This window comes from Marmota flaviventris, chromosome 14 (assembly GCF_047511675.1).
Source record: "Marmota flaviventris isolate mMarFla1 chromosome 14, mMarFla1.hap1, whole genome shotgun sequence".
Taxonomy (NCBI): domain Eukaryota; kingdom Metazoa; phylum Chordata; class Mammalia; order Rodentia; family Sciuridae; genus Marmota; species Marmota flaviventris.
In genome coordinates, this window is record NC_092511.1 from 19,216,976 (window position 1) to 19,242,711 (window position 25,736).

At 39.1% G+C, this 25,736-nt stretch overlaps 1 protein-coding gene and 1 long non-coding RNA gene across 9 annotated transcripts in view; one reads left to right on the forward strand and one right to left on the reverse strand.

Moving 5' to 3' along the window:
* Dtnb (dystrobrevin beta) overlaps positions 1-25,736 on the reverse strand; it is a 229,598-nt gene that overhangs the window by 117,498 nt on the left and 86,364 nt on the right. For all 8 annotated transcript variants that reach the window (XM_071601406.1, XM_071601405.1, XM_071601403.1 and 5 more), the window contains 2 exons: positions 22,887-22,992; positions 20,191-20,357 (listed from right to left, as the gene is read on the reverse strand). In XM_071601406.1, the coding sequence (XP_071457507.1) occupies positions 20,191-20,357; positions 22,887-22,992 (273 nt within the window). The remainder of the gene's footprint in view (positions 1-20,190; positions 20,358-22,886; positions 22,993-25,736) is intronic.
* Positions 11,692-16,244, forward strand: LOC139701775 (uncharacterized). The gene is made up of 3 exons (XR_011704319.1): positions 11,692-12,173; positions 13,058-13,124; positions 16,167-16,244. It is a non-coding gene; the product is annotated as an uncharacterized lncRNA (long non-coding RNA).

A 25,736-nucleotide genomic window follows, 5' to 3' on the forward strand; every position in this document is an offset into this window, starting at 1 on the left:
TTGTAAGTTCATACTACACATGGTGGTGCTAGGCTGCTTCCCCCACATTTTCATGGTCCTGGCCAAGCTTGCAGCCCTGGTCAACAGCGGTCCCTGATGAATTTGTTCTAAAAGAGCTGGCAGCGTAGCTCCAGGGTCCCAGAGGTAGTGCAGGCAGCTACTTCTGCAGTGTCTCCTTCATTGGAAGATATCTGATACATTTAGGTCTGGAACATTCCTTTTCTTCTTTTCAATCTTGAAAGGAGATTTATTAATCTAAGTTGGTGTTTTCTCTCTTATTAGATGGAACTCCTCAGTCTTTCTTTCATGCCTTAATATCATTTCTATTTTACTTTATCCTTATGTGATGTGCTTAGGAACAATGCTCTTCAGCTATAAACACTGTTAATCCAGCCCCAAGGTTAAACTTCTTATTTTGACCATCAATTTTTCATTTCCAGGATTGATAATTAATTGTTTTTAGTAGGGAAAAAAATGTTCTTATCTTTCCAAGGACTGAACTAGATTTACTGTAAAATCCAGTTCCTCATATTCTATGAATTCTATTTCTAAGACAAATTCTTTTGCTACCGTCTCTGCATCATTGTGTTTCTCTATTCAGGGTGATTTTTAATTTTTTTGGGGGGGGTACCGGGGATTGGACTCAGGGGTACTCAATCACCAGCCACATCCCAGCCCTGTTTTGTATTTTATTTAGAGACAGAGTCTTACTGAGTTGCTTAGCACCTCACTTTGAACTCATGATCCTCCTGAGTTGCTGGGTTACAGGCGTGCACCACCGATCCCAGCTTCAGGGTAATTTTTAACTAAGAGCTTATCTCTGCAGTCAGGACTTCCTGCTCAGGCCTTCCACCCTCTCAGTTTGCAATGCCTCCTTGGAGGGGAGGTGTGGGAGCTGTTCTTAGTGAGGTGGAGGGAAGACAGAAAGTGCCACCGCATGGAAGAGCTCTGTAGTCTCAGCAAGGGAACTCTGCCCTGTCTCTTCAGCACAAACTCCTCCACTCATCATACCTGCCTGATACCCTCTACCCCTGGAAGGCCACCAGACCCATCTTCAGCAGCACTGCTCTCCTGCCTTGCTTTGGATCTAGGTCTTCTTCTGCATACAAATATCATATGCTTTTCAGAGATTCTTCACAGTCTGCAGCTTAATAAGGGCTTCCCTTTCTTTTTCACTCCCTTGAGTATATTTTCAGATAATTTTAAAATTTCTTTCTTTTTTTTTTTTTTTTGCAAGCACACTACCAACTGAGCGATATCCCCAGTGCCAGATTATTTTTAAAATTCTAATCTATTATTTCTAAGTATCTATGACATGATGAAAAGGCTAGACAGCGTGTCCTCATCCCACCACCTGGAAATGGAATTACTATCTTTTTTAAATTAGAGCTAACAAAAATTTATTTTGAAAAATTTATAATATCTCTTGGGATATATTATTTTAAAAACACTTCAGAATAACTGCTTTAATAAGTGAAAAATTAGAGAATTGATAAACTCTTGGTTAACTTAACTGGTGAAGCTATTTTTGATTGATTGATTGATATATGAGTAAAAATAATTCATGTAATTTGTTAATCTTCCAAAATTAAAAAGTATTAGCTCTCTGACATAAAAGTATAACTAGGAACAATAAAATGTAATTGGTTCACACATGGCTTCTGAAACACGCCTATAAATTACAAAACCCCTTAATGCACACAAAAAAGAAGCCACTACTATTCCAACTGGTTCAACCACAGCCAAAGCAGGCGCTATAATAAAGAGAGGAGTGATATCTTGTACTGAATAGCAAACAGCTTCAGTTTCCCTCTCAGGAAAAAGAAGAAGAAAAGATTTGTTGGAATTCAGCCTCAACAGACATTCCTATGCCACGAGAGCCAAAATAACATTTATGATTCTACACACACCAACCCTGGGGACAAGGGACACCCCTGAAGTGGGAACAATTGGTACATTACAGGCTGGTAATTTAGACTGAAAGAGTTGTGAACACATACAGGTTAAAAAAAAAAAAAGTTTGAGGCCAAACTTTGCTCCTAATTGAGTTGTCACATCAATCTGGCCTACATTGGAAGCATTCAGTCAAGAGGGTGGGGTGGCAATCTTCACAGCATGTACAATAGGGAAATAAAACAGTTCATTTTCTCATTTTCTTCAAGCAATTTGTTTAGAGACTTATTGCTTTATATGAGAATTAAAAGTAACATATACTTACAAGTGAGAAGTGAACAAATAATAAATTTCCTACAAGGAGGGAGTGTGAAGTAATAAAGTAACCTTGAAGAGCATTTTAGCAACACCTAGGAAAATTAAAAACACACATTCCTGTTGTCCCAGGGATCCCATTCCTAAAACCATGCCCTAGGAAAACTCTCCATTCTGCACAAAAAGACCTGTCTCCAAAAATCTACCGAAGCTATACTTGGAAAAACAGAAAACTAAACCCAAGCTGAATGTATATCACCAGGAGAATAAATAACCTTTAGGACATTCATAGAAATAAATTCCATATGGCATTTAAAATAACTATACCAACATGGGCGATCATTCTAAAACAAAGTAGGTAAAAGCAGAGAAGTTATAATAGGACACATGCACTATGACGCTATTCTAATGAGGTTTAAAAATGTGAGACACAGCATTGTAGACTGCTAATGGTCACATACACATAATAAATAAAAAGTACAAAAATATGAACGAAATTCACCAAATTCAAAACACAGGTTTAGGGCTGGGGTTGTGGCTCAGTGGTAGAATGCTTGCCTAGCATATGTGAGGCACTGAGTTCAATCCTCAGGACCACATAAAAAAGTAAATAAATAAAATAAAGTTATTATAAAAAAAAGAAAGCCTTTTTAAAAAAAGAGGTTTATCTCTGAAAGGAGAGGGAAGTGGGTTTGCAGGATATATATGGAATTCAACTTTTTCTGTTTTATTCCTTTAAAAAATATATAGCCAGGTGTGGTTGCACATGCCTGTAATCCCAGAAACATGGGAGGCTGAGGCCAGAGGATCACAAGTTTGAGGCCAGCCTCAACATCTAATGAGATACTGTATTAAAAAAAAAAAAAAAAAAAAAAAAAAGACTTGGGGGTTGGGTTTGTAGCTCAGTGATTGAGCACTTGCCTCGAATGCGTGAGGCACTGGGTTCAAGCCTCACTACCACATTGAAAACAATAAATAAATAAATAAAATAAAGATATTATGTCCATCTACAACTAAAAAAAAAATTAAAAAAAAAAGACTGGGGATGTAACTCTGTGATGACAAACTGTTAAATCCAATATGACCTTCTCTATGCTTAAAATATTTAATTGTAAGATATTACTTATTACTTGCTAGTTCAGAAAAGAACAACTTAAACATTTGGGGGAAAGAAATATCCAAATTATAGAACCAGCCTAGGTGTCCATCAACTGATGAAAGGATAAAGAAAATGCAATATAAATATATTACACAATAGATTTTTATCCAACCCTAAAGAAAAATGAAATTGTGTCATTTGCAGGAAAATAGATGAAATTAGGACCATTATGTTAGGTGAAATAAGTCCAACTCAGAAGGTTAAGGGTAGTATATTTTCTCTCATATGTGGAAGCTAGAGAGGAAAAAGGAAAACAAAGGTAAAGCAGATCTCCTAAAAAAATCAAAGGGAGATCAGAAGAGAAAAGGGACCAAGGGGTGAGAGGTGGGGAAGGAGGGGGAAAGTGCTAGGGAGGGATACCGGCCAAATTATATTGTTATACCGTGAATTGTGTGGATGAACAAATATGTAACAACACATCCCATCATTATGTACAACTGTAATGTACCAATTAAAAAATGTATGGGCGGGGGGAGTCTTCTTCTCTATACCCTTGCCAAAACTGAATATTATCAATCACTTACATTTTTTGCAAGTGGGGTGGACATAAAATGAATATTTTCATGATCACAAGTAATTTAAAACTGAACAAATGATAAATGGCAACTTTCATTAAAGTTCTTTAATAAAAATTGTGCACATCAAATAAGTAATATATTAAGGCTAATGGCATACAAAGGACTAATGATCTAATGGTATATACATGACAGGAAACAGAGGAGATAGAGGCAGCTAGAATAGCAGATTCAAAAACATAAAAGTAGAAAATACAATATGTCAGGTAACTACAAATAGTCTCATAATGTTTAGTGTTGCCTGTGAGTGGAAGACATAAAGAAAAGTTCCAGACCAAATACATGACTATAAAAGCTTTCAAAACATTCCTCTGCGAGGTAAAACTTCAGTGTGCTATTAGCCATCTCTGTTCTGGAAGGTGCTTCTAGCATATGCTGAGTGGACAGTGTTCTGGCACTCACAGATGCACTCACAGATTACATGGCAGGAGAGAACCAGGCAGTAGCGTGACCAGTACTGCAGGTCTGGCAAAGGTACAGCCAGTTAAAACAAAAGGGAGCAGAGTACACAAGAACCATGGGAGTGGCCACAGGCAGGCACTGTCTCAAGAAAGCAAGGCTGGCGGGAGGCCTGGAGAGTTGAGGGTGCCCAGGTGCATCTGCATATGAATACCCGCTCCAGGGCTGCAGAACCCAGGCTCCAGTTTACTGAACAGATAACAGTAAAGAAAACTTGTCTGGCTCAGGATGTCCACTGTATGACCACACCTGGGCACACAGTCTCTCCAAAGCTGTCACAAATACTGCCACAAGAAAAGCTCAAGAAAGGGATTGAGTTAGCAGTCTAGTGACATCAAGATGGTACACCAAAGTCAGCAACAGAACAGACTCCTCTGACAGAGTCTCCCAGTACAGTCTGAATATAAGAAATTTTTGGACACTTGTTTAAAAACAAAACAAAACAGACTTCTCTGCCTCAACCTGAGCCTACCAGGTTAAGATCCCCAGGAGTGGGCCTGGTGCAGTCTGGGGAAGATTCTTTTCAAGAACTGTCGGAAGCATTGCTTTAAAGTTCTTGTCAATATAAAGAAGTAAAAACTAGATAAAACTATCAGAGAGTGATTCAGTTCTTGTTTCCTAGAAGTGACACACTTATCTACTGAGAAGTCCAAGGAAATGAACTGGAAAATTCCTGGAACTCTGTTGTTAGAAAGCGAGCGAGATTTCAGGATGGAAGAGTCCAGCAAGTCAGTGAACGAGACAAGCACCAAGCACGGACTGGAATTAAGAACTGGAGACACTTGTCAGTGCCTGGGGCAGGGTGGGGGCATCTAAAATCTGGAAGTGTGTGCAGCAGGGATGTGCTGCAAGAGAAGACAGCTCAGGAAAGGGAAGACAGGGGAGCACAGCAGCCAGTTGACCAAAGGTGATGGAAAGGTCCCACGGGTAAGTAACCTGTGAAGTTTCATAATTGGAAACTTTGTAGTCACTAAATGGAGATAAAGTGTAATTAATATATAATACACATTTATTAAATTTATTGAGAAAGAACTCTGCCCTAAATCTGTATCTACAGAACTCAGAAAGCTCTAGGCAAGAATCACTGATGTATTTGAGAAAATGCAGAGACAAAGCAATTCAAATGACTGGGTCGCATTAAGACCCCCTGATCTTCCTCACACATGGAAGGAGGGTATAGGCCCTCCAGTTCAGCTCTGGTGACCACCTGTGAGAATACAAAAAGATCTAACATTGAAGAAAGGGTTGTGGGTGAGTGCTGACAGCAAGAGGAAATTGCTCATTTGAAGAACTGTTGGATTTCAGCCACACTTCCCTGCAATGGCTAAAACTCCCTGTCATCTCTCTGCTCTAAGAATAATCAGGCTACAAATGAAAAAAAAAAAAAAAAAAAGCCTTATTATTTCATAAAGAACACACCAATTCTTTCTTTGATAAGCATCCATCTTTTGAAACAGCTGGGTCCACTTCAAATATTCTGTTTTCAAACTCAGCACTTTTGCAACTATAAATGGGTTTAAGAATAAACAGTAAAGCCAAATACCACAGGAGAATTGGGCAATGTTCAGATGGTTGAAGGGGCAACATCTAAAACACTTCAAGCTATAAATGTTGTCAGGAGACTTCTAGCCTATTCCCTCAGACAATGCTAGAAAGCCAAACATTTCAGAGGAAGGCCTTTGGTCCACAAAATGATCTCATCCCATAAGATTTGTACATCCTCTCACATGACCCATCTCCTACTAATGCTCAAGTTTCAAAACGCTCCTGCTGGTGTGTGGACATATATTTTTAATTCTAAAGGGTATCTATTTAGAAATTAAACTGCTGGATCACATGGTAACCCCACTCTTAACATGTTGAGAGCTTGCTAAGCCATTTTCCAATGTGGCTGCACAATTTTACACCAGCAATAATGTATGAGGCTCCAATCTCTCCACATCCTTACCAACATTTGTCATTGTCAGTCTTCATTATTTCAGTCATCTTGTGTGAAATGGCATCATCTCATGTGGATTTGAGTTGCATTTCCCTAATGACTAATTGGTCATTTTATATCTTCTTTGGAGAAATGTGTATTCAGATCCTATGCCCATCATTTCCCCTGAGCTTATCTGCCTTTTTAAAATTGGGGTAAAAGAACATATAACAAGAAATTTATCAATGAACCCATTTTTAAGTACACAGTTTGGTAGTGTTAGGTGTATTAACACTGTTGTGAAACAGATCTCTGGAACTTTTCCATCTTGCAAATCTGAAACTCTGTACCCATTAAGCAACAACTCCCTCTCCTCCTCCCTATAGCCAGTGGTGATCTCATAATCGCCATGCTACTTTCCCTTTGCCCAGTTTCATATAGGGTTATTTGGGGGTTTTCATAGTTGCTGCTGGGTTTCAGGAAATCCTTATAATTTTGGATAAAAGTCCCTTTAATATGCAAATATAACTTACAAATATTTTCACCTATTCAGTGTTTTTTTCTTAGAGGGGGTGGTTACTGGGGAATAAACCCAGGAATGCTTTATCACTGAGTTACCACAATATTCCAAATTTATTTACCTCACTAAATTGCCCAAGCTAGTCCCAAACTTTTGATCCTCCTGCCTCAGGCTCTGAGGACCTAGGATTAGAGGTGTGCTACACTCCTGGCTCTTTTTCACTTCCTTAATGGTATCCTTTGAAGCATTGAAATTTTTATGTTTTTTTAAATACTTTTTTAGTTGATGATGGAGCTTTATTTTTTATTTATTTATATATAGTGCTGAAAATCAAACCAATGCCTCACACATGGCTAGGCAGGTACTCTACCACTGAGCTACAATCCCGGCCCTTTTATGTTTATTTTTTTGTATTGAGGATTGAACCCAGGGATGCTTTACCACTGAGCAAATCCCAAGTCCTTTTTTAATTTTGCAATAGGAGCTCACTAAATTGTTGAGGCTGGTCTTAACCTTGTGATCCTCCTGCCTCAGCCCCCTATTCGCTAGAATTACAGGCATGCACCACCATGTCTGGCTATAAAGTTTTTAATTTTGATAAGGTCCAAAAATGTCCATTTCCTTCTGTTGCTTGAGCTCTTGGTGTCCTATCTAAGATGTCCCTGTACAACCCAAGGTCTTGAGGACTTACAACTGTTTTCTTCCAAGAGTTATATAGTTTGAGCTTTTTTATACTTGGGGGTCTGTGACCCATTTTGAGTTCATGTTTCACGTTGTATATGGAAGAAGTCCAAATTCATTCTTTTGCCTGCGAATATCCAGTTGTCTCAGCCCCATATGTTAAGAAGACTATTCTTAGCTTGGCATGGTGGTGTACACCTGTAATCCCAGTGGCTTGGGAGGCTAAGGCAGGAAAATTACAAGTTCAAGGACAACCTTAGCAAGACCCTGTCTGAAAAGAAAAGAGAAAATCAATTGACAATAAATGTAAGAATTTGTTTCTGGATTCCCCCTCTACTCCATTACTCTATACTTCTATCTTCATGATAATACCACACTGCTTTGATTACTGTTTTTCTGAGTAAGTTTTGAAATCTGGAAGAGTGAGTCCCCCAACTTTGTTCTTCTTTGTCAAGTTTGTTTTAGCAATATAGGGTCCCTTATGCTTCCACATGAATTTTTTTTTCAGCTATAGATGGACACAATATCATTCATTCATTCATTCATTCGGTGCTGAGGATCAAACCCAGCGCCTCACACTTGCTAGGCAAGTGCTCTACCACTGAGCTACAACCCAGCCCCTTCCACATGAATTTTAAGAGCAGTGCACATGGTCATACAAAAAAAAGCAGCTAAGATTTTCATAGGGATTACAATGAATCTGTAGGTCAATTTAAGGAGTACTAACATTTTAACAGTATTAAGACTTCCAACTCATGATCACAGAATGTCTTTCCATTTCCTTAGGTCTTCTTTAATTTCTTGCAGTTTTGGTAGTTTTCAGTGTCTAATACTTCTTTGGTTAACTTTATTTCTATTTTGTTCTTCTTGATGCTGCTAATAAATGAAAATTTCTTCTTAGTTTCATTTCCAAATTATTCATTGCAAGTGTATAAAAACAATTGCTTCTTTCTTTCTTTCTTTCTTGTAGTTGTAGATGGACAGAATGCCTTTATTTTGTTTATTTTAAAAAATATATTTATTTATTTATTGTAATTGTACACAATCACTTTATCTTATTTATTATATTTTTATGTGGTGTTGAGGATCTAACCCAGGACCTTGCACATGCAAGGCGAGCACTCTACCACTGAGCCACACTCCCAGCCCTTATTTGTTTATTTTTATGTGGTGCTAAGGATCAAACCCAGTGCCTCACACATGCCAGGCAAGCACTCTGCCACTGAGCCCCAGCCCCAACCTGAAACAATTGGTTTTTGTACATTGATTTTATATCCTGCAATCTTTCTAAACTTTATTTCTAACAGTTTTTTGTGTGTGTGTTCCTTATGATTTTCTTTCTTTTTTTTAAGAGAGAGAGAGAGAGAATTTTTTTAATATTTATTTTTTAGTTTTTAGTGGATACAACATCTTTGTTTGTATGTGGTGCTGAGGATCGAACCGGGGCCGCACGCATGCCAGGAGAGAGTGCTACCGCTTGAGCCACATCCCAGCCCCCTTATGATTTTCTATATAAGACACCATGTCATTCACAAACAGAGAAAGTTTTATTTCTTTGTTTCTAACATGGATGCATTCTATTTCCTTTTCTTGCTCAATTTTCCCCTGGCTAGCACCTCCTGCATAATGTTGAAAAAAGTGATGAGAGCAGACATTGTCTTATCTTTATCTTAGAGGGAGAGCTTTTAGTCTCTCATCATTAATTATGATGTTCACTGTGGGGTTTTTATAGATATTCTTTGTTAAGTTGAGGAAGTTCCTTCCTTCCTGTCTGTCCATCTATCAATCATCTAACTAGACAGGTATTCATTACGTTGCCCAGGCTGGACTTGAACTTGTGTTCCTCCTGCCTTAGCATCCTGAGTAACTGGGATTATAGTCACATATCACCCACCATGCCTGGCTGAGAAATTCCCTTCTATTCCTAGTTTGTTGCCTTTTTTTTTTTTTTTAATCACAAAAGGGTACTGAGTTGTTCCCAACTCCTTTTCCACATTTATTGAGATGATCATGTGTTTTTTGTCCTTTGTTCTATGAATAGTGTATTATGTTGATTTTTTGCCTATTGAAAAAACTTGCATTCCTGGGACAATTCCTACTTGGTTATGTTGTATGAGACTTTTTATATGTGGATGAATTTAATTTGCTAATATTTTGTTGAAGGTGTTCCCACTTAAATTCATAAAAAATATTAATCTGTAGTTTTCTTTAGGTATCCTTTTTTCAGTTTATGTAACGCTGCCCTTATAGAATGAGTTGGAAAGTTCTGTTTCCATCTATTTTGGGAAATTTGTGAAGGACTGATATTAATTATTTAACTGTTCAGTAGAATTCACCAACAAAGCCACACAGGTCTGGCCTTTTTTTTTAGAGATGATTTTTGATCTATTCAGATTTTCTATTTTCCTGATTCAGTAAAAGCAATTTGTTGATTACTGTATCTTTGGTAGCTAGTCATCTTTCTGTCATATCACTACATTTTACTTTTATCCACAGAACTTATCATCACTTGATATCTTTTTAGTTCACTTTTTTAGAACTTTTTTTAAAAATGTTTTTAATCCAACTACTCTCTTTTCAATGTGAGCTCTATGAAGGACAGGCTTTGTTCCAGTTTATTCTAGGTAACCCCAACACCTAGAACAGTGCCTGCCACACGGCAGGTACCTAGTAAGAATTTATTAAATAAGCATATGTACCTATGAGTAACCCTGGAAGAAGAAAGTCAAGGGAGCTCCTGTCTAATGGCTGTTTGCTCTGTAATAAGAAAGGAAGTCATCTGCTTAAAGAGGAAGAGGAGTCGGGCAGATACTTAAAAAGAATGGTTATGCTTAAAAGAATGATTACTTAATCACTGCAAAAAAAGGGAAAGCAAGGTTATAAGAGAACTGCAAAAGGATCATAATGCTGAAGCTAACTGAAGCAAGTAATCATGAATGTATGTTAACATTAATCTGCCCTATTAATCATTTTCTTCATAAATACTTAAAAGAAAGCAGACCAGTTCATCTATGAATTTGATTAAAAAAAAAACTGGCTGTATAAGAACAAATGGTCATATCTAAAATGGATAAGGAGAGAAGTATCAGCATACACCTGTAATCCTAGCAACTTGGGAGGTTGAATCAGGAGGATCACAAGTTTGAGGAAAGCCTCAGCAACTTACCAAGACTCTGTCTGAAAATAAAAAATAAATAAATAAAAGGGCTGGGGATGTATCTCAGTGGTAGAGCACCCCTGGGTTTAATCTCCCAGTACCACAAAAAAAAGAAAAAGAAGAGGGGGGAAAAAAGGATGCTGGACAGAGAGAAAGCAGCTAATGGGTTCAAAATTGGAAGAAGATTAAAAGATAAAGTGAAAGAAGCTGAACGAATCAGATCAAATGATAACAGGATGTCAATAGAAAACAAGATGTCTAAATCACAGTGTGGTAACCGAGCAGTCAGAGGTGGTGAAAATGTCCAAGGTGTAAGTGGGAACAAAGGTGTGAGGTTCAGTGGAGGAGATCATCAGAACTGAGGAAGTCAAGAAATTGCATGGCCACAGTGTTAAGACTGCAGACCCTGAAATCACCCATGAGATGACCAATAAGTCCAGTACCAAACCATCTGACCCATGGAGAGAATAGTCATGACCAGGAAGTTAGGAGATAGCTGCAATTAGGAAAGGAGGGTAACAGAATTAATGACATAAGCCTTAGAGTTAAGTATCTTGCTTGCTTTTTCTTTTTAACTTTTATTTTAACCAAGAGATTCATGATATAAAATTGTAGAAGTAGCAAGTTGGAAAACAAGAAGTAAAATAACCAGGGTGACTAGCGTAGGCAGATTTCTAAATTAACCCTCAGTAACTCTCATCCTTGTATAATGGCTTCCCCTCTGAGTGTGGGTGGAGCTTGTAAACATGATAAGCTATTCAAAGCCCTCTGAGTATGTTACATTACATAAGGCGAAAAGGAGACTACACTGGGTGGACCTGGTCTGGCCAGGCATTTCGCTGGGGGCTGGGGCTCAAGCGGTAACACGCTCGCCTGGCATGCGCAGGGCGCTGGGTTCGATCCTCAGTACCACATAAAAGAAAAATAAAGATGTTGTGTCCACCGAAAACTGAAAAATAAGTATTAAAAAATTCTCTCTCTCTCTTTAAAAAAAAAAAAAGAGCATTTCGCTGATGGGCTGCAGAAGAGGAAATCTGAAAGACGCTCTCCAGACTGGAAGAAAGTGAATGTTCATACTATAAACTGCCTATGGAAGCCACATGGCAGGGGAGGCCTCTGAGAGCTGAGAGTCAATCTCTCAGCACCACAGCTGCAGGGAAAGTACTTCCCTCAACAATCAGTGGAGCCAGCTAGAAGATCTGCAAGCCCCAGACAGTAAACCACAGCCTCAGGGGCACCCTGATTGCAGCTCAGTGAGACCTGGTATAGAGGGAGAATTCGGTCGTGCCACACCTGGCATTCTGACCTACTGAAATCAAGATGGTAAATTTTCTTTGTTTTAAGCCACTAAATCTGTAGGAACTTGTTATGCAGCAATAGAACATTCAAGCAGTGAGCCCAGTCCCAGCTGACCGCAGATAATCCTGGTCGATGCATGTGGTCCCTCCATAATCAGCAGTACTCCTTTCCACTCTCAACAGGGTCCAGTTCACATGGTAAGTTACCTGGTTCTCTTATCGATTTCACATCCCAACCCCTCAATATGCAAGTGGGCAGGAGAGCATTAACAGCCACACCTGCAAGGGGGCAGAGGAGAGGAGCTCTTAGAGGGGGCCAAAGTTCAGCTCATCCCAAGGAGCTTGAGATGAGGAGGATGACTGGAGGAAGCTCAGACCAAGCTTGGAACTGGGAACATTGGTGCCCACAGGACAGAGAAGCCAGGCAGCTGCCCCAACATGGCCTGACGAGGCAGAACAGGAACCCAACCTTAGCAGTTTCTGTGAGGAGAGATGAGTAGCGGGCAAAAGGACCAGAGTGCCATCAATCACTTAAAAAAAAAAAGGACCGACTTCACAGAGTTTGGGTTTAATTTGTGTGTGTGTGTGGTGGGGTATGGGTGTGTGTGTGTGTGTGTGTGTGTGTGTGTGTGCGTGCGCGCTCTTTCTGTCCTACCTCCTGCTTGCTACAAGTGGAGACACTGTCTTATCTTTAAAAAAAAGAATCCTCCTTCCCAGTTTTGTGCTATGTTCAAAGTAGTTATTTAATTGTGACACATGACAATTTAAACTGGACAGAAGTGCAGTGACAGCACACCTTTTTCTTACTGAATATATATTATCTTTTATAATTTGAGAGATGTGAGGAGACAGATGCTAGTTACAAGAAAGTTAAACATGCCCTCTGAAAAGAGAAGTCAACAATCTTAGCTATACCAGGCCGGTAACAACATGATTTTGCACTCTCACTCATTAAATGATTTAAATTATGTCATCACCAACTCCCCCCAAAACTACACTGGACATAAATGATATGCTCGTTAACATTTATTTTAAAAATTAAGCATTAATATTTGTTTAACAGAGCGCTTCCTCATTTACAGTGGATTCTGAAGAATGGGATAAGTACCATGGTTCAGAGGTGGAGTCTGCCATCTGCTGGGAGGACAGGTGAAATTTTTCTATCATCAACCAGTCAATTGTATAACTACCTCCACTAAGGCACTATGCTAACAGACTACCTGTGTTACAAGTGTCTTTTTATAAATAAACAGGCACACATACACACTTCCTAAAGGGAACAGCTAAACGGAATCAGACTTATCTTGGTAGAGAGGTCTGATGGAAGACAGGGTCAGGGAATGAGTAGCAGGCTGTGTCTCAGGCCCTCCTTAAAAATTTCAGTTTGGGGGGGGTGGGGGGGGCTGAGCGCTCGCCTAGCACCTGTGAGGCCCTGGGTTCAAACCTCAGCACCACATAAAAATAAAATAAAGGTATTGTGTCCAACTACAACTAAAAAATAAATATTAAAAACAAAAACCTGTAAGATTTAAAAACAAGAAGAATTATGTCAGTTTGGGAAGAGGAAAAAGTTCCGCAGATGGACAATGGCAATGACTGTGCGAGGGCTTAATGTGACTCAACTGTACACCCACAAAAGGTTAAAGGGTAAATGTTGTGTTATGTATATTTCACCACAATGAAAACAAAGGAAGAACCAGTGAGAATGAGCGAGAAGAGAGGAAGGTGAGGGAAGAAAGAAAAACTGGTTGAAAAGGAATCAGCAAAGTATTTCCAGACCAAGGAAAATGAAGAGTAGAGTTAAAGATCAATTAACAGTAATTTAAAACAAAAACAAAACTGTATCCAAAATATTTTACTTGAAAAATCTTTCCCCAAATCAAAATCACTTAAAGAAATAAAAATCCTAGAGGATTAGTTGTTTTAATAAAGGTCTTTTTTAAAAGTATGATTAGTATAAAAAATGAAAACCTCTGTGGCTAAATTAACCACTGACATGGGAACCCCGGGCTCAGATGACAGGGTCTCTCTTCCTGTGTGTCGCAGGCTGTGTTTCCCAAACACACTGTGGTAAGAAGTAACTCCAGCAGTTTCTGGCACCACACAGGCACCCCTACAATATGACTGCCTCATGGGATGGGGTCCAGGCCTCCTCCCCTGCTTTGGGCTGGCCCTTGACACCCCTGGAAACCAGAGGGCACAGCGGGAATGGCACCAAACACCTTCTGGGGAGGCAAGAAAGGCTTGACAGCTCTGCCCAGGGCTCTGGCATCACTTGCTATCTAGAGGCCTCTGCTATGACACTCTCCCCTAAAACACAGCCACCAGGCTGTGAGAAGCACACACCAGGTGAAGAGGCCACACATGGTCGGCTCCAGGCGACCCCTCTAGTTGAGCTTGGCCTTTTCACCATACCATGGCAGGCAGGCAGTGGGCATGGCAGTGAAGAAACCTCTGGTCCCTCCCACCCCACCCACCCCATGTTTTAGTGATCCCAGCCGAGGCCCCAGACAGCATGAACAGTCACACCAACCCCTCTATCCTGTTCAAATTTCTGATACACATCCATGGGTGTAATCAAAAGTTGGTATATTATGTCACTAATTTCGGGTGGCTTATGATGCAGCAAGAGAACCCATAACCTGTCATCTGCCTAATTCCTGGCTGCAGTCTTGGGTGGGGAAAAATGAAATGGGATTAGAGGATCCTCCAAAACCCAAGAAGAACTGCTATTAGAAATGGTGTTAGAAATAGATGTTCACTGGACAAACCCTCTGGACTTGCTGTCTTCATCTCCTTTCCTTCTTTAACCCACTTTAGTCATGTTTTTGTCTTGACTGGTCCGTGAAAGCTGTTCTGAAGGCAACAATCCCCACAATGTTGAACAAAGTGCCAGTTCTGTCTTCCTAGTTACTATCAGAGCATGTGACACAGCTAATGGCTTTCTCCTCAAAACACTTCCTTCACTCTATACTTTCCTGGTCTTCACCCCCTATCCCTGGGCCCCAGGTTCTCTTTCAGATCTCATCATGTTGGAGAACTTAGCTCTTAGTCCTCTCCTCTTTTTTTCTTCACTCATTCACTTATCATCCAGTCTCCTGACTTTAAATATATGCCAATGACCCCAAAATTTATATTTCTATCTCAGACTTTTCTCTTGAACTCTAGACTCATACAAAATGGCCTACTCAACAACTCCCTACAGACATACTAGCAACTTAAATTCAACATGGTCAAAACTGAACCCTTGATCTTAAGAACTAAGCGCACTCTATCCACAGCCCTTCCCATCTCAGCCAATGGCAATTCCACACTTCTAGCTGTTTAAATCTTAAGTGTCTCCCTTGACTCCTCTCATATACTCCAGCCATATCCTACTCATTATGCTGATTTATAAAACACATCCTAAGTCAACCCTTTTTACAATCTCTATTGCCTCTACCCTATGGTGTTTTAATTGCAATAGTCATTTCTCCTAAATGATGTCTCTTCTCCTTCTGTTTACTCATTTTTTTAAATTTTTAGTTGTAGATGAACCTTTTTTATATTTATTTATGTGGTGCTGAAACTCAAACTTAGTGCCCCATGCATGCTAGGCAACCGCTCTGCCACTGAGCCACAATCCCAGCCCTGCTGTTTACTTTTTATGTGGCATCAAATTGATAATTTTAAAACATAAGTCAAATCGTGTTACTCTTTTACTCAAAATGTTATGAAGACTCCACATTTTTTGAGCAGAAGTCTCTTTACAATGGCCAACAAGGCCTTCTTAACATTCTGACCTCCTCTCCCACAATCCTTCCCTGTCTAGTCCACTCAGGCATTATTGGATTCCTTTTTTTTTTTTTTTAATTTTTTTTTTTAGTTGCAATTGGACACAATACCTTTATTTTTATTTTTTTATTTTATTTTATTTTTTTAATGTGATGCTGAGGATCGAACCCAGCACCTTGCACATGCTAGGAGAGCGCTCTACCACTGAGCCACATCCTCAGCCCCTTAATGGATTCTTTACCTGGCCCAGACCCTGATGCTGAACACTCCTGTTCTTTCCCAATGTCTCCTGGCAGACATCTACATCTTTGCTCAAGCATCACTTTCCCAACAAGGCCTATATGACTTCTGTACTGAATTTATAATCTCCTCACTATGTACTCCTGATTTTTCTTCCCCATTTCTTGTTCACATCAGAGTCTGAAGTAGATTGGCAGAGGAATACCACTCCATTCATTAGGTATCCAGCCTCATTTCATTAAGGGTTCCTGTCTCAACTAGTTCTTTGGAGGCCTTTCCATTGGGCCAACAGATATCAGCAGCAGGAGGATAAAGACAGAGAGGATGGAGAAGGTGCAGCTGCTTGAGAAGAAATATGTATGTCACTTCCAAATAAATTCCTCTGGTGAGACCCAGTCACATGGTCCCTATCTGGCTGTAAGAAAGATAGATTATATAATCTGGCATATATCCAGAAAGAAAAGGAAATATGGATCTTAGTGAGCACTTCAATTACCAAGTATCTTTTTGCTCCCTTTTTTATGCTTAAAGCACATTCAACACTTCCCACCACACCATACATGTTCCAAAAGAATACCTGTGGTCATTCAGTTGGTGTATCCAGACTATCTGGACACAGCAGTCTCTTCATCAGGATCGCATGCCAATACCTTACATGTAACCCATGAACTGCAAGGGTAAGCGACTTGCACTTCTTTTCTCACTCTCTATACACGATGGTAGAACAGGAGTTTCTCCCTCACCCAGGATCTTCCTTGGACCAGTGGACTCTGGCATACCCTCCTTTGGGGTGATATGACCTCCTCAACACACCAATGCACCTGCCACAGAAAGTTCTGGGTTTTCTCACAGCTGTTGTACAGTTCAAAAGTTAAATCAAGTCAGTCCAGGCACATGGATTCAGTGCTAATATAATTCCCTCAGTCGCTTAATAGGCCTTTGATCTACTTGTTTCCCATTAGTTCCATGTGCCAATAACCACAGAGTTCTTTCCTGGACACAATTCTCAAGCCTGATTGATTTCTTTGCCTCCACGCCTCTTGCTTTCAACTGACAGAAGCCACCTGGAGGCCATATGAAACAGGTCCCAACTTTGGCTGCAGAACAGAATCACTTGGGGAACTTTGAAAAACCGACTGTCTAGGTTTCCTGGACCTCAGACCAATAACTCAAAAGCTGTACAGGTGAGATCAAGAACCCACACGCTCAATCTGATCTCTGCCACAGAACTAGTCACCTTTCTCAATAGACAAAGTTTTCCAGGACATCCTTACTTAAAGCCTTTCGCAACTCCATCTCTTACTCCCTAGGGTCTAGAAGTAGCATGTTCTTCCTCTCACTGCCCAAGTGTCAGAACTTTCTCTATTCCCTTTCATTTTTCGCTGGCATACTAGTCAATCTTTCCTAAGCTGTCTCTTTCTCTTGAGACCTTAGTGAACATTAATAGACTCTGATCCTTTCCAACATCTAACCTCGGCTCAGACGGTGCAGTTACGGTCCATGTTATCATAGATGACAACTTTACCAAATTGGTTATCACGGTATAATATGGGTTTCTGTCTTTCTCCTCTCCATATCAATTTTTTCATCAATGTGCCACCTGATTGCTAAGCCAATGCAATGAATTTTAAGGTTTTAACAGAACTCCATTTCTAATATTATTGTAGAAACAACTAAAACTTAGTGACTTAACACCAAAGTTTTTATCATTCCCCCTCCCGGTCAAGCAAGTTGGCACATATTCTTCCCTACCAGTAATTCAAGGACCCAGTTTTCTTTTGTTTCATGCCTTCAATCTCCCCTGGGTCCCAATGGAATTCTCCCATCTAAAGTATCAAAGAGGGTAGAAAAGGCAATCTGGTAGTAACTGTCTAATTCTGAGAAGACACATATCACCCTGTTTGCATTCCACTAGTAAGAACTATTCACATGGCCCTACTTAGATAAGGGGGGAGGGCTGAGAAAAGTAGCCTAGATGCCCAGAAAGTGTAGGAAATAGTAGTGTTAGCAAGCCATAGTGGTCTCCTTCATATTCTTTAAAACTTAAGCTGCAAAATGGAGGAATCTTTGAGGGGTTCATTCACAGATGTATCCCTGTTCCTATTACATTGCCTGGCACATAGAAGGTAAAAAAAAATACCTTTTAAATGAATGCAAGGATGGATGGATAAACAGAATGAATCTCAAATTCAGTGCCAGATGCCACTTTTGGAATAAAAGCAAACTAACTGAATTGAGGATTAAAAGAATATTAAAAATTATACACCATAGTTACTTACATAAAACATTAAACAGAACCTTTTGGAAAAATCAGAATAAATTCCCAGGTACCAAAAACTACAAAGATCACATCTACAATGTAAATTCATACACAAGCTGGTTAAACACACCAAATTCATCTGTTGTGAACACAGAGTCACAGTCACTCAAAATATTAGTATGGACAACCTTCAAAGAAATTACCATTAAACTGACCACTCATCTTTCTGTTAGATGGAAATTTCTTCACCCAGACTCAAATTCACCCACATCTTCCTCAAAGGGCTGTACTGTATACACAGAGTCTTAATTTTGAAAACAGTTACATAAAGACACACAAACTGCCAGTACACACACCCACCATACACAATGTACACATCCACTGAAATTCAGAACTGATACGTATCTGGTATCAGCTTCAAAACTATGCCTGATGATAAGAGTAGATTTTTCATAGAGTAGTACTCAGTCGCTTACCTTTAAACAAACGTAAAATATCCCCTTTTGAAAGGGTTATATATTGGCTAAAAGAGCAAGTTCAAACTAAGAAGAACAAGAAATTCCTCAGTCTCCTCACTCCAACATCAGAATGGGAACTGTCAGTAGAAACACACCAGTGAACCCAATCACTGTGAAACTTAATAGAGCAAAAAGCTACCTTAGCATCAAAGAATTAGACTCTAAACAAACAGTGAGAAAACATGCACACATCACTTAACACTGTGAGTACTTCTACTTCACGAAAGGAAAAAGAAAAAAGTTGAAAATCTGAGTCTTCTTACTCAATGAATAAGAAAAATACTGGAGTTCCCCTCTCCTTTATTTTTTTAAAGACTTAAAAAATGACCCTTCAACCAAAAAAAAAAAAAAACAGTGTTAGATTTCATAACACAAACAAGACCCAGGGCAGGATGTTCAGTTTAACATTTTATAGTTAATTATTATGAAAAGCCTATCTAATAATAAAAAAAAAAAAACTCACTAATACTTTGTCAGAGATGCAAGAAACAGACTTAAGTATACAAGTGGATTGAAGTTTATTTAACTTTTTTTCTTTAGCTAATCCCTGTTATGAGCTTATTTGCTTTTTCTTGGTTGAGTTTTAAGAAGACTAAAGTGGGAATAGGGGGTGGTTATGAAGGCTTTTTAATACCTGAAATTCGAATATTAAAGTAGGATGACCGGGGTTAAGAACCAAGATGCAGAATTTTATTTCTGACCTACTATTTTCTCTTAGCAATGCTACCAACAAACCAACCAACAAAAACTAAAGAAAAGGTTTTAAAACAAAAACTTGAGGAACTTTATGGAAAGATAAGGATGACATTTTCAAAACCCCAGAAACAAATTGACAATATACACGTTACATGATTTATGAATACCTCAGGGAAAAAAAGATATCAACCTCCACCCAAATACTGCTATTTTAAAAATACTTTTGAAAATAAAGGCATATGTGGCATTGATTATAAAATACAATATTTCCCCCAACACAGGAAACCCCAAATGTAACTCCTTTATTTACGTCACTTGCTTTATAACATGGAAACCCTTCCAAAGTGAAGAAAATTTGCTTGAAAAGAGAACTTTAAGCCTACTAAAAGCTCAAATGAATAAGCACTGGGGAAACACCCTATGTTTAATTCTAAATGCAGAAGAAACTTTTTCACTTTGGAAAGGGAGCATTGTCACATTTAATTTTACTGAATAAAAAAGACCATTTCAAATGTAATAATATCTCCACTTCCTGGAACGCTTTAAATTTCTGCTTTTAAAATCAAGTGAGGGAGCATAACACTTCTGCGACCCAGTATCACCGTGGAGCTACTTCATTATGCCGTCCCCTCATCCAGTAGGGCAACCTTTAGGATGCTGGCCCAGGTATCACTACAAGTGACAAGATTCCTGGTCTGGGGCACAGACTGAAAGACAAGGCAGTTACCCAAGAGGAATGCTCCTTCATCTGGTGCTGGTTGCTGTGCGGGCCGCTGGCATGGCCACGCCAAAAGCAGTTCTGGCAGAGCTGGTAGTTGTGGCACTGCTGGCATCGGTAGCGGAAGCCCATCATGCTCTCGCAGCGGCAGTAGGAACACTCCACAGGATGGAAGACTTGTGGCCGGTCAGACATGGAGCAGGGAAGGGAGAACAAGGACAAAGACACAGTTCACCTGGAGAACAGTCGATACAGAGGAAAAGCAAACCTAATAGAAAAGCCAAGCTCAAACCAAACTTAGAACCAAAAAATCTCAACTGTCTGCTTTTTGTCAACATAGTTTGAAGGAATAACAAAGTGCCCATAAGAGTTTATACTAAAAATTAAAAGCACACAATTGTGGTATAGTACCTCCATATAGTATCAGTGTAGCCAATATATATAATTCTAAGTAAAAATTTGGGTTAATATGAAATGTATTTATAATTCTAAGTAAAAATTGGGTTAATATGAAATATATAGGTATACTGGTATTAATGAATGCATTCTGATAATTTTGGTTGAACATATATATGTTTCTGTGATGTTCTTCTATTCTCTTCTAAGCCAGTCAAGAGCCAGTGCTCACTTATACTGGTAGAATAGGTGGGCAGGGAGGAAAGTGAGAACCAGGGAGGAAGATGGAGTACACTGATTAGTTACTGATAAGACAATGACTGGGGCTGGGGATGTGGCTCAAGCGGTAGCGCGCTCCCCTGGCATGCGTGCGGCCCGGGTTCGATCCTCAGCACCACATACAAACAAAGATGTTGTGTCTGCCGAAAACTAAAAAATAAATATTAAAATTCTCTCTCTCTCTCTCTCTCTCTCTCTTTTCCTCTCTTTAAAAAAAAAAAAAGACAATGACTGTTCATGACAATACCTGATGAAAGTATTATTTTGCTAAAGTGCAGAGAAGTGAGAAATTGTGCTATTTGTGTACAATGAATCAAAGAACATTCTGCAGTCACGTATAGCTGATTAGAATAAATAAGAAAAATTTTAAAAACTTAATGACATATTGAAAATGTTAATGTAATGGGAAGGATGATTTATTCCTAGATATTTCAGTGGTTTCATAATATTTCTCTGTCTCCAAAGAAAAGTAATATCACTAACCACATAAGAATACAATCAGGGGCTGGGGCTAGAGCTCAGTGGTAGAGAGCTTGCCTCGAATATGTGAGGTACTGTGTTCGATCCTCAGTACCACATAAAAATATTTTAAACAAAATAAAGACATCATGTCCATGTATAACTAAAAAAAAAATTTGAAAAAAAAAAAGAATGCAATCAATACATAATATACCACACAAAATCATAACAAAATATTCAATATGGATAATAATACATCTTGACAAAAGAGGTTCCTTCTACTTCTCATAGCAGACACAAAATGATGTTTATGAAAATGAACTGGATATGAAATTACTAAAACACTTAAGGCAAAAGAAAGCATTGCTCCTCAAAAAAACAATAATACTCTGGCAATTTAACAATTTAAATCTCTATTTGAAATCCTATTAAAGAGGTTAGCTGTTTTTATCTAGTCAAGAGAATCTGGTCACCGGGCATGGTGGCACACACCTGTAATCCCAGAAACTCCGGAGGCTTAGGCGGGAGGATCGCAAATCCAAAGCCAGCATAACTACTTAGCAAGACCCTATATCTAAATAAAATATTAAAAAGGGCTGGGGATGTGGCTCAGTGGTTAAGTGCCCCTGGGTTCAATCCCCGGTACCAAAAAAAAAAAAAAAAAAAAAGATTCTGATACTTTAAGAAAATACTCCTGAATCTGAGAAATAAGTGAACTAAAGCTATTATTGAGCAAAAGCCATGAAGATAGAAAAAAAAGTATGCATAGAAGGGACAGGTATGAATACAAGGTATGGATAGAAGGGACAGAGTATGAGAAGGTGGTGGTGGAGGGCGAGGGCGGGGGGAGGTTCTTTTTTAGTGGCTTCTCAGCTCTTCCTCAGTCTTTTTTGTGGAATGGAGAGAGCCAGACAAGAGCCTGAAGAGAAGGGAGGCTGCACAGAAAGCTTCAGCCTTCCCTTTAATAAATCCCAACAACCTAAATGTAAACTGATGGTGATATCAGAAAACATTAAGAATTTGTAAGAAATTAGTATCATTTCAATACAAAAGCAAAGATTCAAGTCACATGACTGAGAAGAACACTGAGGGGACACTCAGGTAGATGGTGAGGAACAATGGCAGCTGTGCCACCTAGTACAACATTGCATCTTAGCGATTTTCTTCAAATTATTCAAAAGTAATTACAGTTTTAGTGGTTGATAATGTAAAAATCCATCTCTTTAGAGCTACGATTTTGCTAAATTAAAGAGGAAACAAAAAGGAAGTCACGGCAAAATCAGGCCAGCTCAAGGGTCAACCATCCTCTGTGATCTCAGGATGAAAAGGCCCAGTCTAAAGCACCAAGTCTCAGGACCTGGTACTATTACTTCTTGAAATCCAAGCTGAGTACTGAGTCTCTCCCTCAGAAAACTATTCCTCTTTTGAATGCTAAAACCACAAATTCAAATGACGGTGTGCCAGCAAATGTCAATTATGATTTTCAATAACAGCCAAGGATACTGTACATAATCAGTTCCTTATTCCCTACAGCACAAAAAAAAAAACTGAACAATAAATTTTCCACTCACCATTCTCGACATGGGCAAGCCTGTGCATGAGAGGTAGCCAAACAAGGCACTGTGGGGGAGGGTCTGCCATCATTGTGTCTAAAAACATATTTAGCATTATCTTTTTCTGTAAAGAGAAGAAAAACAAATACACTTCATATCTTTCAAATATCTCTAAACTCCAAGATTAAGTTAACAGGATTCTCCCAAATAACCATTAGTAATTTGCATGTGACACTGTAATAAATAACAAAGTAATATTCTGCACTACTAAAGTCACATTACCACTATACTACACATGACTACTATATAAAATGTATTTCCACATGCAGTATTTGAGTCTTATAACAACTGTATCAGATAAACAGATCAGGTGTTACTATCTTCCTTTGACAGAGGAGAAAATAAAGAAGCAAAGCATTTAAATGACTGGTAACGGTCCTACCCAAATCAGACACAGAGCTAAGACTAGAACTGCAAGTCCTTCCAACCACTATTTTTGCTGTCCAGTGGGGTAGACAGACATCCCACACCCCACATGAATGTCTGGTTGCCTCCATAACTCCAGCATTCCTAAAACAGTGCCTGGTACTCAACACGCACTTGATAAGTAATTGTTGGATAAATAAATAATAAAGTGAGAAGCAAATACGCTTAGATATCATTTAACAACTTTCTCATTTACAGGTGAGAAACAGAAGCTCAGTGCAGTTACATAACTTGACAGTCACAGAGACAGTTATAACAGGGATGAGACCAGAACCTAAATACCACATGCCCATCACAGCACTCCCACCAGCTCCATCACAAGACTGCACTTTTCTTTCTAACTTTATTTCTCTCCAACGGTAATCTTTCACTGTATGTGCAACACTGACATAATTATGTCCCACATAGAAAAAGAAAATCAGAAAACAGTCCAGAAGGACATGATAGAATTATATGATATAGACAGAACAAATTCTCAACAATATTTCAAGTTCATGAATTTTCTTTCTTTTTTTTGTTTGTTTGTTTTTCCTTCAAGCCACAAATTTTCCAGTTCCAAAGGAAAAGGAAAAAGGAGCTGAGATCAGTGCCATGCGCTCAACACAGGGTTTGTTCTGATAACCTGAACACACAGCCCCATTTCAAACTCTACTCTGAGAAGAGCACAGACAAAGGGCAACACAGTAGATGCTGCACAGCCTAAAGCCCTGTCCATGCCCTGGTCCACCACATTGGGTCAAAAGGACCCCAGAACTTCATCTCTCACTTACTTCCTAGTAACTGTGTTCTCAGCCCTACCAACAGGCTGTTAAAAATGGATGTTCAGCAATAAAAGCTTAAAATAATTTCCTCTAGAGGGAAAAAAAACAGAAAAGATAAAATTGGTTTGAGCCAGTTCATTGCAAAATAACTTGGATATTTATCTCTAATATATTTAACACACACTGAAAGGAAGGAATGAAGGCACCAGGGGGCTTAGGACAGAGAATACTAGGACTGCAGCTGGGCCCACCATGATCCCTGCCCACAATGGTCCCTTAGCAAGCCAAATGCAAGGCCACACATACTCACTCCCACATCGTTTGGCAACTGTGAGAATCCCGACTCCAGAACTTACTGAGGATAACTTTGAAAGAAGCTAGGAAGTAGGGCTTGGGAAAGGGAGGCAAAGCAGAAGGCAGAGCAGGAAAGAAGTGCTGCTAGAAACCTAGAAAAGATTTAGCCAGCTGAGGGGAAGTCAGATCCAGGGATGAGTGGAGCTATGGGTGGGGACTGGGATGCATGCAGACTGAGAGGGCAGTGGGGAGCCACATTCCCAGGACCTCTCAATACCAGTGTGCGCCCAATGCCAGGTGAGAGAAAGGCCCACCCAACCAGGCCTCAAAATGGTGTCCCGAGTGTTTTCCATATCAGTATCCAAATTTCTACTCTTTTTCTTTATTTGAGGTGGGTACATATTAGCCAGGTGCTCTATCTACTACTAAGCTACAACCCTGCCCCCAAGTTTCTGCTGTTTCTGAGACTCTGGTGGAATATAGGAATGATGAGATGAACACCAGAATGCCACCCAACATCTGAATGGAGGACCAGATAGGGAAAATACCCCAAACCACAGACACGGGAAAAACCAACAAACCAAAATGAAACCAAAGTGTCTCTTTGAAATAACTGAGAAAAAGATACTACCAAGGATTTTTTTTTTTTTCAGCTAGTAAGAGGCAGAAGGCTAAAATTAAACTGGATCTTACCCTTTATTATAAATCTAGTTTAATATTTCTCTTTATGTTTGTTAAAATTACATTTTTTACAAACCCACTTATAATTTTAATGCTACTTTGTCTAAAAAGTAGTTTGATTTTTTGAAGAGTTTATAAACCACAGAGTTCTTGGGACTGGGATTGTAGCTCAGGAGCAGATGTGAGACCTGGGTTCGAACCTTAGCACAACATAAAAATAAATGAAATAAAATAAAGGTATTATGTCCATCTACAACTTAAAAAAAATAAAAACGGAATTGTCTAAAAAAAAAAACAAAAAACTTCAATCTGTGTGTGTTGTTGCATGCCTATAATCCCAGTGACTCAGGAGGCTGAGAAAAGAGGATTACAAATTCAAGGACAGCCTCAGTAACTCAGCGAGGCCCTCAGCAATATAGCGAGACCCTGTCTCAAAGTAAAAAAAAAAAAAAAGCTGGGAATGTAGCTCAGTGGTAAAGTGCCCCTAGGTAAAATCCCTAGCACTAAAAATAAAAAATAAATAAAACCTTCAAAATGAAAAAAAATCTCATCTTGTCTACATCCCTCCGGATACATATTTCTACATAATTATGAAGATAGAGTAGATATAAAGATATCAACTGGTTTTCACTCAACAATTTATTAA